The sequence below is a fragment of the Cervus elaphus genome, chromosome 4, assembly GCF_910594005.1.
Source record: "Cervus elaphus chromosome 4, mCerEla1.1, whole genome shotgun sequence".
Classification (NCBI taxonomy): domain Eukaryota; kingdom Metazoa; phylum Chordata; class Mammalia; order Artiodactyla; family Cervidae; genus Cervus; species Cervus elaphus.
The window spans coordinates 65764623-65779919 of NC_057818.1; the positions used below are offsets into that span (position 1 = coordinate 65764623).

Sequence of the window (15297 nt, forward strand, 5' to 3'; positions counted from 1 at the left end):
GCTGGGGAAGACTCTTGAGAGTCCCTTGGACAGCAAGGAGCTCAAACCCATCAATCCTAAAGGAAATCAACCCTGAGAGTATTCACTGGTAGGACTGATGGTGAAGCTGAAGCTGCAATAATTTGACCACATGGTGCAAAGAACTGACTAATGGAAAAGACCCTGATGCTGGGAAAGATTGAGGGCAAGAGGAGAAGAGCGCGACAGAGGATGAGATGGTTGGATGGCATCATTGACTCAATGGACTTGAGTTTGAGCAAACTCTGGGAGATAGTGATTGACAAAGAAGCCTGGTGAGCTGCAGTCCATGGTCACAAAAGTAACACATGACTTAGTGACTGAACAAGAGCGTCTACACTGTACTTGAGGGAAGAGGCTGCTTGAGGCGGTGGAGACCATGGGGGAGGAGTGAGTACGTTCTCGAGAGACAAGAACATTCCCTAGACCCTGGGACACAGGCACTCTCTGGGTGCAGGGGGAGTTGGTGGTGGGCATGTACAGTGCTGTCCACTCTTCAAGCATGATGATATTATTTTTAAGAAAAATCAATAGATAAGCAAAAGACTGTATGATAAGACAACTTTGTGAAGGTCAAATTATATTAGTTGCTGTAGAGAAAAGGGAAATGTGAGTATAAATGCAATTTGTTTAATTAAAAAAATCATTCTTGACCTTCAATTATCCCGATATGGGCATATCAACCAGCATTCTAAATGATTTATGTGGATTTTTCATATAAAAATTGCCCCTTAATAAGGCAAAAACCCATTAACAAGTGATGGAAATGATAGAGTCTACCTTTGTGTCTACTTTTGATTGGGAGTAGAAAAGGAAGTTATTCTTTTTGTTGCAATGGTGAATGGTATTGTTTCCTTAATTTCTCTTTCTGTTTTTACATTGTTAGTATATAGGAATGCAAGGGATTTCTGTGTGTTAATTTTATATCCTACAACTTTACTATATTCATTGATTAGCTCTAGTAATTTTCTGGAAGAGTCTTTAGGGTTTTCTATGTAGAGGATCATGTCATCTGCAAACAGCGAGAGTTTCACTTCTTCTTTTCCTATCTGGATTCCTTTTACTTCTTTTTCTGCTCTGATTGCTGTGGCCAAAACTTCCAACACTATGTTGAATAGTAGTGGTGAGAGTGGGCACCCTTGTCTTGTTCCTGATTTCAGGGGAAATGCTTTCAATTTTTCACCATTGAGGGTGATGCTTGCTGTGGGTTTGTCATATATAGCTTTTATTATGTTGAGGTATGTTCCTTCTATTCCTGCTTTCTGGAGAGTTTTAATCATAAATGAGTGTTGAATTTTGTCAAAGGCTTTCTCTGCATCTATTGAGATAATCATATGGTTTTTATCTTTCAATTTGTTAATGTGGTGTATTACATTGATTGATTTGTGGATATTCAAGAATCCTTGCATTCCTGGGATAAAGCCCACTTGGTCATGGTGTATGATTTTTTTTAATATGTTGTTGGATTCTGTTTGCTAGAATTTTGTTAAGGATTTTTGCATCTATGTTCATCAGTGATATTGGCCTGTAGTTTTCTTTTTTGTGGCATCTTTGTCTGGTTTTGGAATTAGGGTGATGGTGGCCTCACAGAATGAGTTTGGAAGTTTACCTTCATCTGCGATATTCTGGAAGAGTTTGAGTAAGATAGGTGTTAGCTCTTCTCTAAATTTTTGGTAGAATTCAGCTGTGAAGCCATCTGGTCCTGGGCTTTTGTTTGCTGGAAGATTTTTGATTACAGTTTCGATTTCCTTGCTTGTGATGGGTCTGTTAAGATCTTCTATTTCTTCCTGGTTCAGTTTTGGAAAGTTACACTTTTCTAAGAATTTGTCCATTTCATCCAAGTTGTCCATTGTATTGGCATAGAGCTGCTGGTAGTAGTCTCTTATGATCCTTTGTATTTCAGTGTTGTCTGTTGTGATCTCTCCATTTTCATTTCTAATTTTGTTAATTTGGTTCTTCTCTCTTTGTTTCTTAATGAGTCTTGCTAATGGTTTGTTAATTTTGTTTATTTTTTCAAAAAACCAGCTTTTAGCTTTGTTGATTTTTGCTATGGTCTCTTTAGTTTCTTTTGCCTTTATTTCTGCCCTAATTTTTAAGATTTCTTTCCTTCTGCTAACTCTGGGGTTCTTCATGTCTTCCTTCTCTAATTGCTTTAGGTGTAGAGTTAGGTTATTTATTTGGCTTTTTTCTTGTTTCTTGATGTAAGCCTGTAATGCTATGAACTTTCCCCTTAGCACTGCTTTTACAGTGTCCCATAGGTTTTGGGTTGTTTTGTTTTCATTTTCATTCATTTTTATACATATTTTGATTTCTTTTTTGATTTCTTCTATGATTTCTTGGTTATTCAGAAGCGTGTTATTTAGCCTCCATATGTTTGAATTTTTAAACAATTTTTTCCCTGTAATTGAGATCTAATCTTACTGCACTGTGGTCAGAAAAGATGACTGGAATGATTTCAATTTTTTTGAATTTTCCAAGACCAGATTTATGGCCCAGGATGTGATCTATTCTGGGGAAGGTTCCGTGTGCACTTGAGAAAAAGGTGTAGTTGATTGTTTTGGGGTGAAACGTCCTATAGATATCAGTTAGGTCTAGCTGGTCCATTGTGTCATTTAAGGTTTGTGTTTCCTTGTTAATTTTCTGTTTAGTTGATGTATCCATACTTGTGAGTGGGGTATTAAAGTCTCCCACTATTACTGTGTTACTATTAATTTCCTCTTTCATTCTCATTAGCGTTTGCTGTACATATTGCAGTGCTCCTATGTTGGGTGCATATATATTTATAATTGTTATATCTTCTTCTTGGATTGATCCTTTGATCATTATGTAGTGTCCTGCTTTGTCTCTTTTCACATCCTTTATTTGAAAGTCTATTTTATCTGATATGAGTATTGCGACTCCTGCTTTCTTTTGGTCTCCGTTTGCGTGAAATATTTTTTTCCAGCCCTTCACTTTCAGTCTGTATGTGTCTCTTGTTTTGAGGTGGGTCTCTTGTAGACAGCATATATAGGAGTCTTGTTTTTGTATCCATTCAGCCAATCTTTGTCTTTTGGTTGGGGCATTCAATCCATTTACATTTAAGGTAATTATTGATAGGTGTGGTCCCGTTGCCATTTACATTGTTGTTTTGGGTTCACGTTTATACAACCTTTCTGCATTTCCTGTCTAGAGAAGATCCTTTAGCAATTGTTGAAGAGCTGGTTTGGTGGTGCTGAATTCTCTCAGCTTTTGCTTATCTGTAAAGCTTTTGAATTCTCCTTCATATCTGAATGAGATCCTTGCTGGGTACAGTAATCTAGGTTGTAGGTTATTCTCTTTCATTACTTTCAGTATGTCCTGCCATTCCCTTCTGTCCTGGAGGGTTTCTATTGATAGATCAGCTGTTATCTTTATGGGAATCCCTTTGTGTGTTATTTGTTGTTTCTCCCTTGCTGCCTTTAATATTTGTTCTTTGTGTTTGATCTTTGTTAATTTGATTAATATGTGTCTTGGGGTGTTTTGCCTTGGGTTTATCCTGTTTGGGGCTCTCTGGGTTTCTTGGACTTGGGTGGCTATTTCCTATCTAAAGAAACAAAAGACCTATACATAGAAAACTATAAAACACTGATGAAAGACATCAAAGAGGACACAAACCGATGGAGAAACATACCGTGTTCATGGATTGGAAGAATCAATATTGTCAAAATGGCTATTCTACCCAAAGCAATCTATAGATTCAATGCAATCCCTATCAAGCTACCAACGGTATTTTTCACAGAACTAGAGAAAATAATTTCAGAATTTGTATGGAAATACAAAAAACCTCGAATAGCCAAAGCAATCTTGAGAAAGAAGAATGGAACTGGAGGAATCAACCTGCCTGACTTCAGACTCTACTACAAAGCCACAGTCATCAAGACAGTATGGTACTGGCACAAAGACAGAAATATAGATCAATGGAACAGAATAGAAAGCCCAGAGATAAATCCACGAATCTATGGACACCTTATCTTTGACAAAGGAGGCAAGGATATACAATGGAAAAAAGACAACCTCTTTAACAAGTGGTGCTGGGAAAACTGGTCAAACACTTGTAAAAGAATGAAATTAGAACACTTTCTAACACCATACACAAAAATAAACTCAAAATGGGTTAAAGATCTAAATGTAAGACCAGAAACTATAAAACTCCTAGAGGAGAACATAGGCAAAACACTCTCCGACATAAATCACAGCAAGATCCTCTATGACCCACCTCCCAGAATATTGGAAATAGAAGCAAATCTAAACAAACGGGACCTAATGAAACTTAAAAGCTTTTGCACTACAAAGGAGACTATAAGTAAGGTGAAAAGACAGCCTTCAGAATGGGAGAAAATAATAGCAAATGAAGAAACAGACAAAGGATTAATCTCAAAAATATACAAGCAACTCCTGAAGCTCAATTCCAGAAAAATAAATGACCCAATCAAAAAATGGGCCAAAGAACTAAACAGACGTTTCTCCAAAGATGACATACAGATGGCTAACAAACACTTGAAAAGATGCTCAACATCACTCATTATTAGAGAAATGCAAATCAAAACCACAATGAGGTACCATTACATGCCAGTCAGGATGGATGCTATCCAAAAGTCTACAAGCAATAAATGCTGGAGAGGGTGTGGAGGAAAGGGAACCCTCTTACACTGCTGGTGGGAATGCAAACTAGTACAGCCACTATGGAAAACAGTGTGGAGATTTCTTAAAAAAATGGAACTAGAACTGCCATATGACCCAGCAATCCCACTTCTGGGCATACACACTGAGGAAACCAGATCTGAAAGAGACACGTGCACCCCAATATTCATTGCAACACTGCTTATGATAGCCAGGACATGGAAGCAACCTAGATGCCCATCAGCAGATGAATGGATAAGGAAGCTGTGGTACATATACACCATGGAATATTACTCAGCCGTTAAAAAGAATTCACTTGAACCAGTTCTAATGAGATGGATGAAACTGGAGCCCCTTATACAGAGTGAAGTAAGCCAGAAAGATGAAGAACATTACAGCATTCTAACACATATATATGGCATTTAGAAAGATGGTAACGACAACCCTATATGCAAAACAGAAAAAGAGACACAGAAGTACAGAACAGACTTTTGAACTCTGTGGGAGAAGGTGAGGGTGGGATGTTTCAAAAGAACAGCATGTATACTATCTATGGTGAAACAGATCACCAGCCCAGGTGGGATGCATGAGACAAGTGCTCGGGCCTGGTGCACTGGGAAGACCCAGAGGAATCGGGTGGAGAGGGAGGTGGGAGGGGGCATTGGGATGGGGAATACGTGTAAATCTATGGTTGATTCATATCAATGTATGACAAAACCCACTGAAAAACAAAATAAATAAATAAAGGGGGGGGAGAAAAAAAAAAAAGGAAGATGAAATGTGGAGGGTGAACTGGAGATGGGAGTGTGGGTCTGGAGCTCAGAGCCTAGGGAGGTTATGGCTAGGATCCAGGTGTGGCTGTGGGCTGGACTATGTCGATGGAGAGGACAGCAGTGGTCAGGCGGACCCTGGAGGCTGAATTCTTTTACTGCGTGATTGAATATCAGATGTAAGAGTCGAAGAGTTGAGTGTGACCTACACTCCCCGCCGTGGTTCAGTGGAGGCACCAGCGATGCCCTCAGAGACCTGGTGAACCGAGGGGTGGGGGAGCGAGGATGGCTGGGGAGATTTGCAAAGTACACTCTGCTCTCAAAAGATAGCACAGCTCATCCTTCTGGACCCGGAGAGCAGGCTTTACTTCTCCCAGGGACAGGCCAGGGTGTGTAAGAAGCAGGATGTGTCTCTGTCCCCTTGAGGTGAAGCATGTGAGTCATTTCTGTCCCTTCAAAGCATCCTTTGATGCTTCATGTTGCTCTCCTTGTCAACCAATGGAGACTCCAGGATTCAGACAAGAATGGCCCTCATAAGAGTTCCTGATCAAGGACAGATGCATATACTAATACATATGATATACTTCCCTGAAGTGAAATAAAAATAAGACAGGAAATAGCCTGCTAAAGTCATCAACCGCCTCAGGAAGTGGTATAGCCACCAGTGAAATCTATTGATCTATCTGTCTATCTACATATCATCATGGAGAATGAAATGCAAACCACTCCAATATTCTTGCTTGGACAATCCCATGGACAGAGGATCCTATAAAGTTTCAGTCCATCGTGTTGTAAAGAGCTGGACATGACCAAGAGATGAAGCACATATATTATCTATCTATCCAGTTTCATCGAGTTGTAATTGACATACAGCCCTGAGGTGTAAAAGCTAATGATCTGACTTACATGTATTAGGAAATGATTGCACATTCAGATATATCACACAGCCGTGTGGTATGTGCTCACTCACAGTAGCAACAAGAAAGGAAGCCCCAGCATGTCTTCATTTGTAGCAATCCTGACATTGCTCTTGGTAAAACAGTTCTTGGGCAGTTTAGTTCTAAGCCAGGGGAAAGATCACACACAGAGAGCTCAATGAGCAACTAAGGCTCCGTGGAGCTTCATCTTTGCCCTATTTGCCAGCTCAGTTCACACCGGGGTCCTCATTGTGTTATGATCTTCAGCCCTCTTCTTGGTCGAGCCAAGCCACATTGTGACCCAGTTGATCACTTAAAAGGCACAAGATTCTCAAATCTTTGGCTTTGGTGAAAAGAAGCAAAAAAGACAAAACGTGCAACTCTAGATGGATTCACACAACAGGTGCAATGCCTCCCCGGGGCAAGCGTTCCCTCTGCAGGCCTCAGTGATCTGGAGTGGAATGTCCAGTAGACCTTTCTGTGATGACGGGACTTTTCAAACGTCTGCCCTGTCCAGCACCCTGGCACCTGGCCACATGACGCTACTGAGCACTTGAAACGTGGTGGGTGTGACTGAAGAGCTGAATGCTCTACTTCACACACGTGTAGAGTCAGTGTCTGTACCACGTGGCTGGGTAAGTACTTTATCGGCCAGTGCAGGTCCAGACTGAAGGGGATCCTGTTGTCCTGTTTCCACCCCTGGAACCCTAGCACCCTCAGTGCACATAGCTGGGAAAAGATTGAGGCAGCTTCCTTGATGGCTCAGTGGTAAAGAATCCACCTGCCAATGCAAGAGACATGAGAGATGTGGGTTCGATCCCTGGGTCATGAAGATCCCCTTGAGAAGGGAATGGCAACCCCCTTCAGGATTCTTGCCTGGAGAATCACATGCACAGAGGAGCCAATAACTACATACTACACATGGGTTGCAAAGAGTCAGTTATGACTGAATTGCCTTAGCACGCACACACGCAGCCGCATATGGCTAGTGGCACCACACTGACTATCTCAAACAGAATATATTTCATGTTTTTATTAGGCCATTTAGCATTGCTTTTATTAGTTTTCATGGAAAGCATTTTAAATATAGCAGTGTGCACCTGTCAATCTTAAACTTCCAATCTATCTCTGCCCTCACCCTTCCCCTTTATAACTCTAAGATTGTTCTCTAAGGCTACAAGTCTTTTCAGTTTTGTAAATAAACTCATCCTTTTGAAACGTTAGAATAGATATCTTATTTATTGGTTTTGTGTGTGTGTGTGTGTTTTTAACTGAATAATTTCAAGAATCAACTGGGAAATTTTTTATGCTTTTTGGAATTTTAGAAAAAGTAACATGATTATATCAACCTACCCTGTATGTGTGATTGATTATGCCATCTCCCCAAACAGTGAGACAGATAAAATGGAGTCCTAGAATAGCCAGGAGTTTACTAAGATGTTTTTGGATACTTGAAGATGATCCTGCAACCTTGGACTCCACTGTTCACCTCAGAGCTGCTGGGCTGCTTTGGAGGAGGAGGAGGAGTGTCCATAGAGGAACCTCTTTAAAAAGAGGTCTAAGTCTTTGATTTGTAGCCCTCTGTGAGCTCACAGCCTGGGGCCAGGTCAGGGCTCAGCATGGTCTTTTTTACATTGAATTCCTCATAGATACTGGGCTCGGGGAAGGGGTGCATGGGGCTCAGGGGAGTGTGAGTATTCAGTCTCTCAGAGAGGGTCCCAAGGTTCAAGTGGGTGTATATCACATCTTCTGCTGGAGAGTCCTGAGAGGAAGGAGGTGTGAATGATGGACTGAGACGTGATCTTCGAAGGCTGTGACATTGGACATTGGAAGGGCCAATGCTATGGCAAGGGTTTGGGCTGGGAGGACTCACGTCACCGCTCACTGCTTGGTCTTCCTGGGGCTGTCTGTCCATGATGGCAAAATCTGTGAATGAAAGAGAGTCAAGGATCATGGGGGTGGAGGCAGTTATTCCAGATCTCCATGACTTTGATGGGGATATCAAAGCCAGAAAAAAAGCAGGGGTGTGCCCCAGGTTACTGAGTCTGTCTACTCCACTAAAAAAGACAAAAGGAAGACATTCCATATACAAGCCCAGCCATTCACGGACTGTCTCAGGAACCTGTGCAAACCCAAAGACCCATCCTACGTCTTCTGTTATGGACCATCCTCCTCTGCATATCAGCAGATTCCCAAGATCATGTCGGGGAGAAGAACAGATGGTTGTAGTTGAGGGAAGAACAGGGCTTGGAATGTCCCTGGTGTCCAGAGATTAAGTGTCCATCTTCCAGTGCAGGCAGCCTGGGTTCTAGCCTTGGTGGGAGATCTATGATCCCATGTGTCTTGAAGCAACTAAGCCCCACCTGCTGCAACAGCTGAGCACACGAGCTCTGGAGCCTGAACCACACCCCAGACTGCAATGAGGATTGCCCATGCTGCTGCAAAGACCTGATGCAGCCAAGAAGAAATCAACACATATTTTCATAAAAAGAACAGTGTTCCATGGGGCTCTGGAAGATGTTCCCTCAGGGTAACAACACCGGAAATGAGTTTTTAACCTATGGGACGTGAAAACCTCATTCTCTGCTATGAGTCCACCTCCCTTTGGGTCAGATGATGCTGAGTTCGCTTCTTCAGACTTACGATTTTGGGTAGAACACCAGTGACAGACAAGAGCAGCGAGGAGGATGATGGTAGAGGTGAAGGCTATGGCAAGCACAAGGATGATGTACAGCACACTGGAGCGTTCTTGAGGAAGCCCTGCTTCTGTCAACAAGCAATCGGAAGGTCTGGTTTTTCATTGCGAACACTGTGCCCCTACACACTGGTTTTATTGTATCCTTGCGTCAAACTGTCAGCATCTGTCAGCCTGATCAGTTATGGTCTCCACTTCCCAGGAGGTACCAAAGAATCCAGGAGAGATGCTAGCAGTGGATAAAGTAAAGAGGCCGTGCAAGACCAGCAGAGGTCTGAACCAAGGTCCACTGGTCACCAATGCAGTTTTTCTGTGCTCTCCCACGACAAGGCATGGTGTTTTTCCATGAATGGATACCCCTTTAATCCACAATACATTCTGACACCCCCCTTCCACCCCGGCCACATATACCTGGATCGGAATCTTCAAGAAGAATTGACACTTTTATTTCTGAATGTGGAATGCTTAGTTCATAAAACACTAATAGAGGAATAACATATTTACGGTGCTCCCTAAAATTCTCCACTTGCCGCCCCCATCCATCCCCAAAGATCATGGTGGAGGGAGGGTAAGCATCTCCCTTAAGCATGGGATCAGGTCACTCTGACCCACTTTCTTCAGTTTAGAAATTCCCAGTCCCAGAATCTCAATGTCCCCTCTGGTTCTCATGCACACCACAGTCTCAAATGCTGACGTGAGAGGGATGCTGAGAAGCCCAAAGTCACAGAGCTGGGAGCTGGAAGAGCCAACACTCACACAGGACCCCTATGTCTTCTTAGAAGTTTGCTAAGATAGGAGACCTTCTTGCTTACCTTCTGTGGTGTGTGGATCCATGGGTGAAGGGCAAGTACTTGTAGTGGAACCTAGGAGAAAAAAGACAGAAGAGGTGAGCAAGTAACCTTCCTCACCCCACCAAAGGAGGACTGTTCTTTCTGGAAGGTTGACCTCCTGCCTGTCCTTGACTCTGTCATCCCCCAGAACACTGATGGGGAAGAGGAGAGCTTCTGGTCCCTCCCCATGAATACGTTGTGTACAGCCTCTATCCTGCCTTAGAGATGGTGGAACAAGGCGGGAAGGGTATGCCTGGCAATGAAAGACATCTGTAAGCAAGAGACATTCTCTCTGCTCCAGGAATGAGTATCTATGCTCCTTAAATGGGAAATCACTTGTATGTCAGAGGTGCGTCTCGGAAAACATTAACAGCAAGGGGTTAAAGCAATCTCTGATCTTCCCAAATCAGCCCAGAATCTCCTCCTCCTGGGTCTACCCTGACCCTTTTATTTATTTGCCTGGATAGACAGGACTCTGATGTGGAGCATTCACACAGGAGGTGGAAGAGGGTTGAGATGGCATCGACCATCTCTCGTCCTCTCTGGTTCTAATTGCCTCCATTTCTCCAGAAGCCCTAAGGTCCACTGTCACCAGCACAGGGCCCTTGAGATAAAGATCAGTGATGTTATGTCAGAGTAAGATGTTATGGAAAAAGCAAATGGACTTTTTGGCCAACACAAAGTGATTTAGTGCATTGTAAAGCACGGGACACTTCTTGGGGTTCTGGAAAGAAGAATACTGCAGTGCATTGCCATTTCCTCCTAGGGGACCAGGTTTTGTCAAAACTCTTCACTATGACCCATCTGTCTTGGGTGGCTCTGCACGACATGGCTCATAGCTTCATTGAGTTACACAGCCCCTTTACTAGGACAAGGCTGTGATCCACGAAGTGGAGATAGTGAAGGACAGAGGAGTCTGACATGCTGCAGCCCACAGGGTCAAAAAGAGTTGGGCACCACTTAGCGATTGAAGAGCAGCAACAAAGCATGGGCCAGGAGGAGGGTCCTCACCTGTGACAGACAGGAGCAGGGGGTTGCTGGGGTCTGACCACACGTAGGGAGAGTGAGTGAAGGAGCCGTAGCACCTATAGGCCCCGCTGTGGGCTGGGGTCCCAGGACCCAGAGGGAACACTGCCTGGAGTGCTCCTCGGGGGCCCCGTCCTCTCGTGAGCAGGCGCCCAAGGTTCTTCCCCTCCCTGAGCAGATGGAACTGGTCAAAGTCACGCTCGGAGCTGCAGATCAAGGTCACCTTCTCTCCTGACCTCACCACGGCCCCCCCCTGGGCTGAGAGAGAGGGTTTCTTGAACCGACCTGGAAGGAAGAGACCTTGATCTTAGAGCATAAAGTAACTCTAGTCCTAAATAGAGGACTAAAGCCCGAAGTGTGCAATAAGAGAAGCATTGCAATGAAAAGGCCGCCCACCACCAGGAGGAAAGCCCCACAACAAGGGATACCTGGAACAGGGGAAAATTCAAAGGTAACTTTCATAATGGAGTGTCACTTAATATTCTTTTTTTAAAACAGAAATATAGGTAAATGAACAACTGAATCACTCTTATGTACAACAGGAACTAGCAACATCATAAATCAACTAGACTTCAACAAAAATGAATAAGAAAAAATATACTTTAAAAATCAACGAGATGTGGGGTTCTCTTGAAAAATGGAACCTGTTAGGTACTGCTGGGACCATCATAAAACATGGTACTGACCCAGAAGAAGACATTATGGTGGGGAGATTGCCAGAATCTCGTTCGATCTTTGACTACCTCAAACGTGAGGTAGTGTTCAGCGTTACCCTGCCCACCCCCAGGGGCTGGAAGGACTCCTTAGTGGGGAGGGTTGGCAGGGAGGACTCCCCCCTCTTTGTGCAGAACGACGCTTTAAACCACAAGGCTGAGCAAATTCAAAGTGTTGACCTCCGTCCTGACCACCCAGGGGCCAGACTGCAAGGGCGTCTGGTACCCCAGCGCTCCTGACAGAGGAAGGGAGCTCTGACATGAAGGTGGAAACCAGCCCCTTAAGCAACCATCGTTGGCTGTCTGAGCTGGGAACTGCCCGGGTCCCTGCTCTGGTACATCTTTCTCCATTGCTCGTTCTTTCACGTTCTTGCTGCTTCACTCTGTCACCGGCTGTGTCTTCTCTTTAGCACATGGCAGGTGCTCTGTTCTCTTTTCCCTTCCGTGTTCACACCTCCTCTCTCTCTGGTTTGTTCCCTCTCCTGAGTGTGTGAGCATCTCTGCACGCCTGTCATTGTCTCCCGGTACTGATGCTGGACTTGACACCAGACCTTCTGTGACACAGACAGCAGAAGGGACTGGTCTGGACACACTCACCTGTGATGACGATGTCCACGGGGTCACTGGGGGCTGACCACTCATAGGGGGAGCGGCTGAGAGAGCCATAGCATCGGTAGGTGCCCTCACTCCCCGAGGTCATGGGGCCAATGGAGAAGTGAGCTGCGGCATGCCCACCCGGGAGCGTCTCTCCATGTCTCTGGAAATGCCCTGTGCTGCCTTTTTTGTGCAGCATAAATTTGTCCAGCAGCAGTGGTGAGTGACAGCGTAGGGTCACATTCCCTCCCGCCTGCACGAGGGGGCCTGGGTGGGCTGAGATGGCGGGTTTTGTGAAGACACCTAAGAGCAAAGAGGTTGTGAGCTTCAGTGAGTCATCCCACCTCGGCGCTTCCCCTGACATCTGAAGGTGTGAAAAATGTCCCCGTGAACCACCAAAGCCAATTACCCTTCCTGTCTGTTCTGTGGCATTCTCTCTAGCCTTGTTCTCGGGTCTGGCTCGTGCTTTTTTCTTTCTCTTTGCTCAAGACCTCTAACCTCCTCTGGGCTTATTCTAAGCTCTGTAGCTGTTGGATCTGCTCTCAGCTTCATGCATGCATGCCAAGTCACTTCAGTTGTGTCTGACTCTGTCGGACCCCATGAGCCTGTCAGGCTCCTTTCTCCATGGGATTCTTCAGGCGAAAATACTGGAGTGGGTTGCCATGCTCTCAGCTTCATCCCATCCTTAATTTGCATTTGAGATCTGGGTGGTTCTGAGGATTCATACCCTGGCTCCCTTCACACACATCTCCTATATCATGGGTGATGACTGGCATCAACGGGAAGGAAGTGGAGAAAAAAGGGGACATTTCCCATCTGTGACCCTGCCTCATGCCACTGGAACACTCCTGGGACTTCTCCCCAGACCCCAGCTCCTTCATACGGGATTACAGCTCCCTACTGGGTGGCAGGTGCTGGATCAGGGTCATTCCCATCCTCCCTCCTGGCAGGGGGTGGCCGCATCCTGTCTAACTAATGCCCAGGGAGGCTCCTCCTTCCTCGGCCGGGCATCCCATCCCTCTATCAACACCCTGAGTTTAAACTCTCAGAGTGGGTTCTCTTTCCCTGGTTAGGTCCTGGCTGGGAATCCTGAGGACGTCCTTGGCTGCACTGGCACGTGGACCTATAGTAGGATTGCCTGTAGGCTCGGCCATCCCGGGCTGGCTGGACCCCTCCTACCTGTGACCACAATCTGCAGGGGGTCACTGTGTGGGGACTGGTAGCCTCCAGAGCACGTGTAGGACCCGGCATGTTCTCTGGTCACCGGGCCAAGGGTGAAGGTGTTGACATGAATGTCCCTGGAGCTCGGGCAAACTGATCCCATCTCTTTCGAACAGTCTGAATATTGCAAATGGAGAACGGGAGTGACACTGAAGAGTCACAGTCTGTCCTAAGGGAACCACGGTGCTTGGCCAGGCTGACAAAGAGGGCTTGTCATATTCATCTAGGACAGAAGGAGTCACAGGCTTTGAGAGGACAATAGGAACGGTCTCCTCTCCACCCTGTCCCCATGGGCCCTTCCCCTTCAATTCTTGCAAGTCTCCTATCCTGAAGTTCATCACCTTGATTCTCAAGGACACCTGGGGTTTGGGGACAGACAGAGACACAGTCAACACAGGACGGAGATCACAGAGATTCTAAGAATATGATTCTCAGAATGGATCCATAAGAATCACTCCTTGGGTTGACAAAATGTTGAAAAATTTTCTCTCAAAACAAGACACTAGGGATTCCCTAGTGGTCCAGTAATTAGGACTCGGCGCTTTCTCTGCCAAAGTCTCGGGTTGATCCCTGATCAGGGAACTAAGATCCTGCAAGCTGCATGATGCAGGCAAAAGAAAACACCTCGGAAAAATTGATACATGGAAAAGAAGTGAAAGGGCTCCCCTGTTGCATTTGTTGTAGCTCAAATGTTAGAGAATATTCCTGTCATGCAGGTGAGCAGGGTTCAATCCCTGAGTTGGCAAAATCTCCTGGACAAGGTAATGGTAACCTCCTCCAGTATTCTTGCCTGGAGAACCCCATGGACAGAGGAGCCTGCTGAGCTACAGTCCATGGGGTCAGAAAGAGACAGACACGACTGGGCAACTTACAGTAACACAACTAAGAAGAGAAAAAGCCACTTGACTGAAAAGAACGAAGGAAACCATGAGCCCCGCTCCTTTGATAGCTAGCCTCCATCAAATGTGGGACCAGGTCCAGGTGGCCCTGCCTGATGCCCCGCCCCTCCCCTGGGGTCAGGTCTAATGGGCGGTCCTGCAGATCCTGTTGTGAAGGGCCGGTTGGAGATGCCACCTTGTCTGAGAGGGGTCTGTGGGCTGTAGACCCTTACCTCCCTCTGATGATAGAAATGGCACTCAGGGCTCCAGCTCTCAGCTCCCAGACTTCACGCTGTCCCTTCAAGTCTAGAGACCAGAGCTGGGCTAACCTCTGGGGAGAGTAAAGATGAGTATCAAGGCCAATAGAGGACCTGGGATCCACAGGGCACATGGCTCTCACTGTACTGACAGGGGTCTCACCCTGTCCCCCAGTGTCATCTGCCTCAGCCCCGGCTGCTCTGCTCAACACAGAAATAAGGGATGGGGAGGACTCACCCACAGCTGCCCAGATCCTCAGACTCACACAGAATCCTAGAAGGAAAAGCCTGTCAGAGATGGCTTGTCCCAATGGACCCCGTGCTCCTTGCACCCTCATCCAGGGAACCTGGTCAGTGTGTGAAGACCCCCGATTTCCACCATAACCCTCTCCTACCGGGTCTTTCCAGACTCACCGAGACTCAGGAGGCTGAGGAGTGTGGGCCACATGGCTCTGCTTCTGTGAGGCAGGAGGCAGGACTGAGCGAGGCTGACCGAATCACAGGATGGGGAAGGCGGGCGGTGTTGTTCATACAGTCAGCCTGGTGCAGGTCACAGGGGAAGGTGGGCAGCCTCCTCTCATGCCAGGGATGGAAGTCTGTCTGAGGCTCGTCTCTGAGCAGGCCTCATGACCCGAGCATCAGTTGTTGTTTCCCAAACACTATAAACATAGGAGGATTTGAACAGATCTTGCTGCCTCATGAAGTAGGAACAGTGATTCAGTGTATACCATGCAGTACGC

The 15297-nt window shown here is 45.7% G+C and overlaps 1 protein-coding gene across 1 annotated transcript in view; it reads right to left on the reverse strand.

Annotated features, from left to right (window-relative positions):
- Positions 1–15032, reverse strand: part of LOC122692573 (immunoglobulin superfamily member 1-like) — a 183803-nt gene extending 168771 nt beyond the window's left edge. The window contains 2 exon segments of the mRNA XM_043900268.1: positions 14796–14831; positions 14972–15032. Coding sequence (XP_043756203.1) covers positions 14796–14831; positions 14972–15005 — 70 coding nt within the window. The 5' untranslated portion in view covers positions 15006–15032.
- Between the last annotated feature and the right edge of the window lie 265 nt (positions 15033–15297).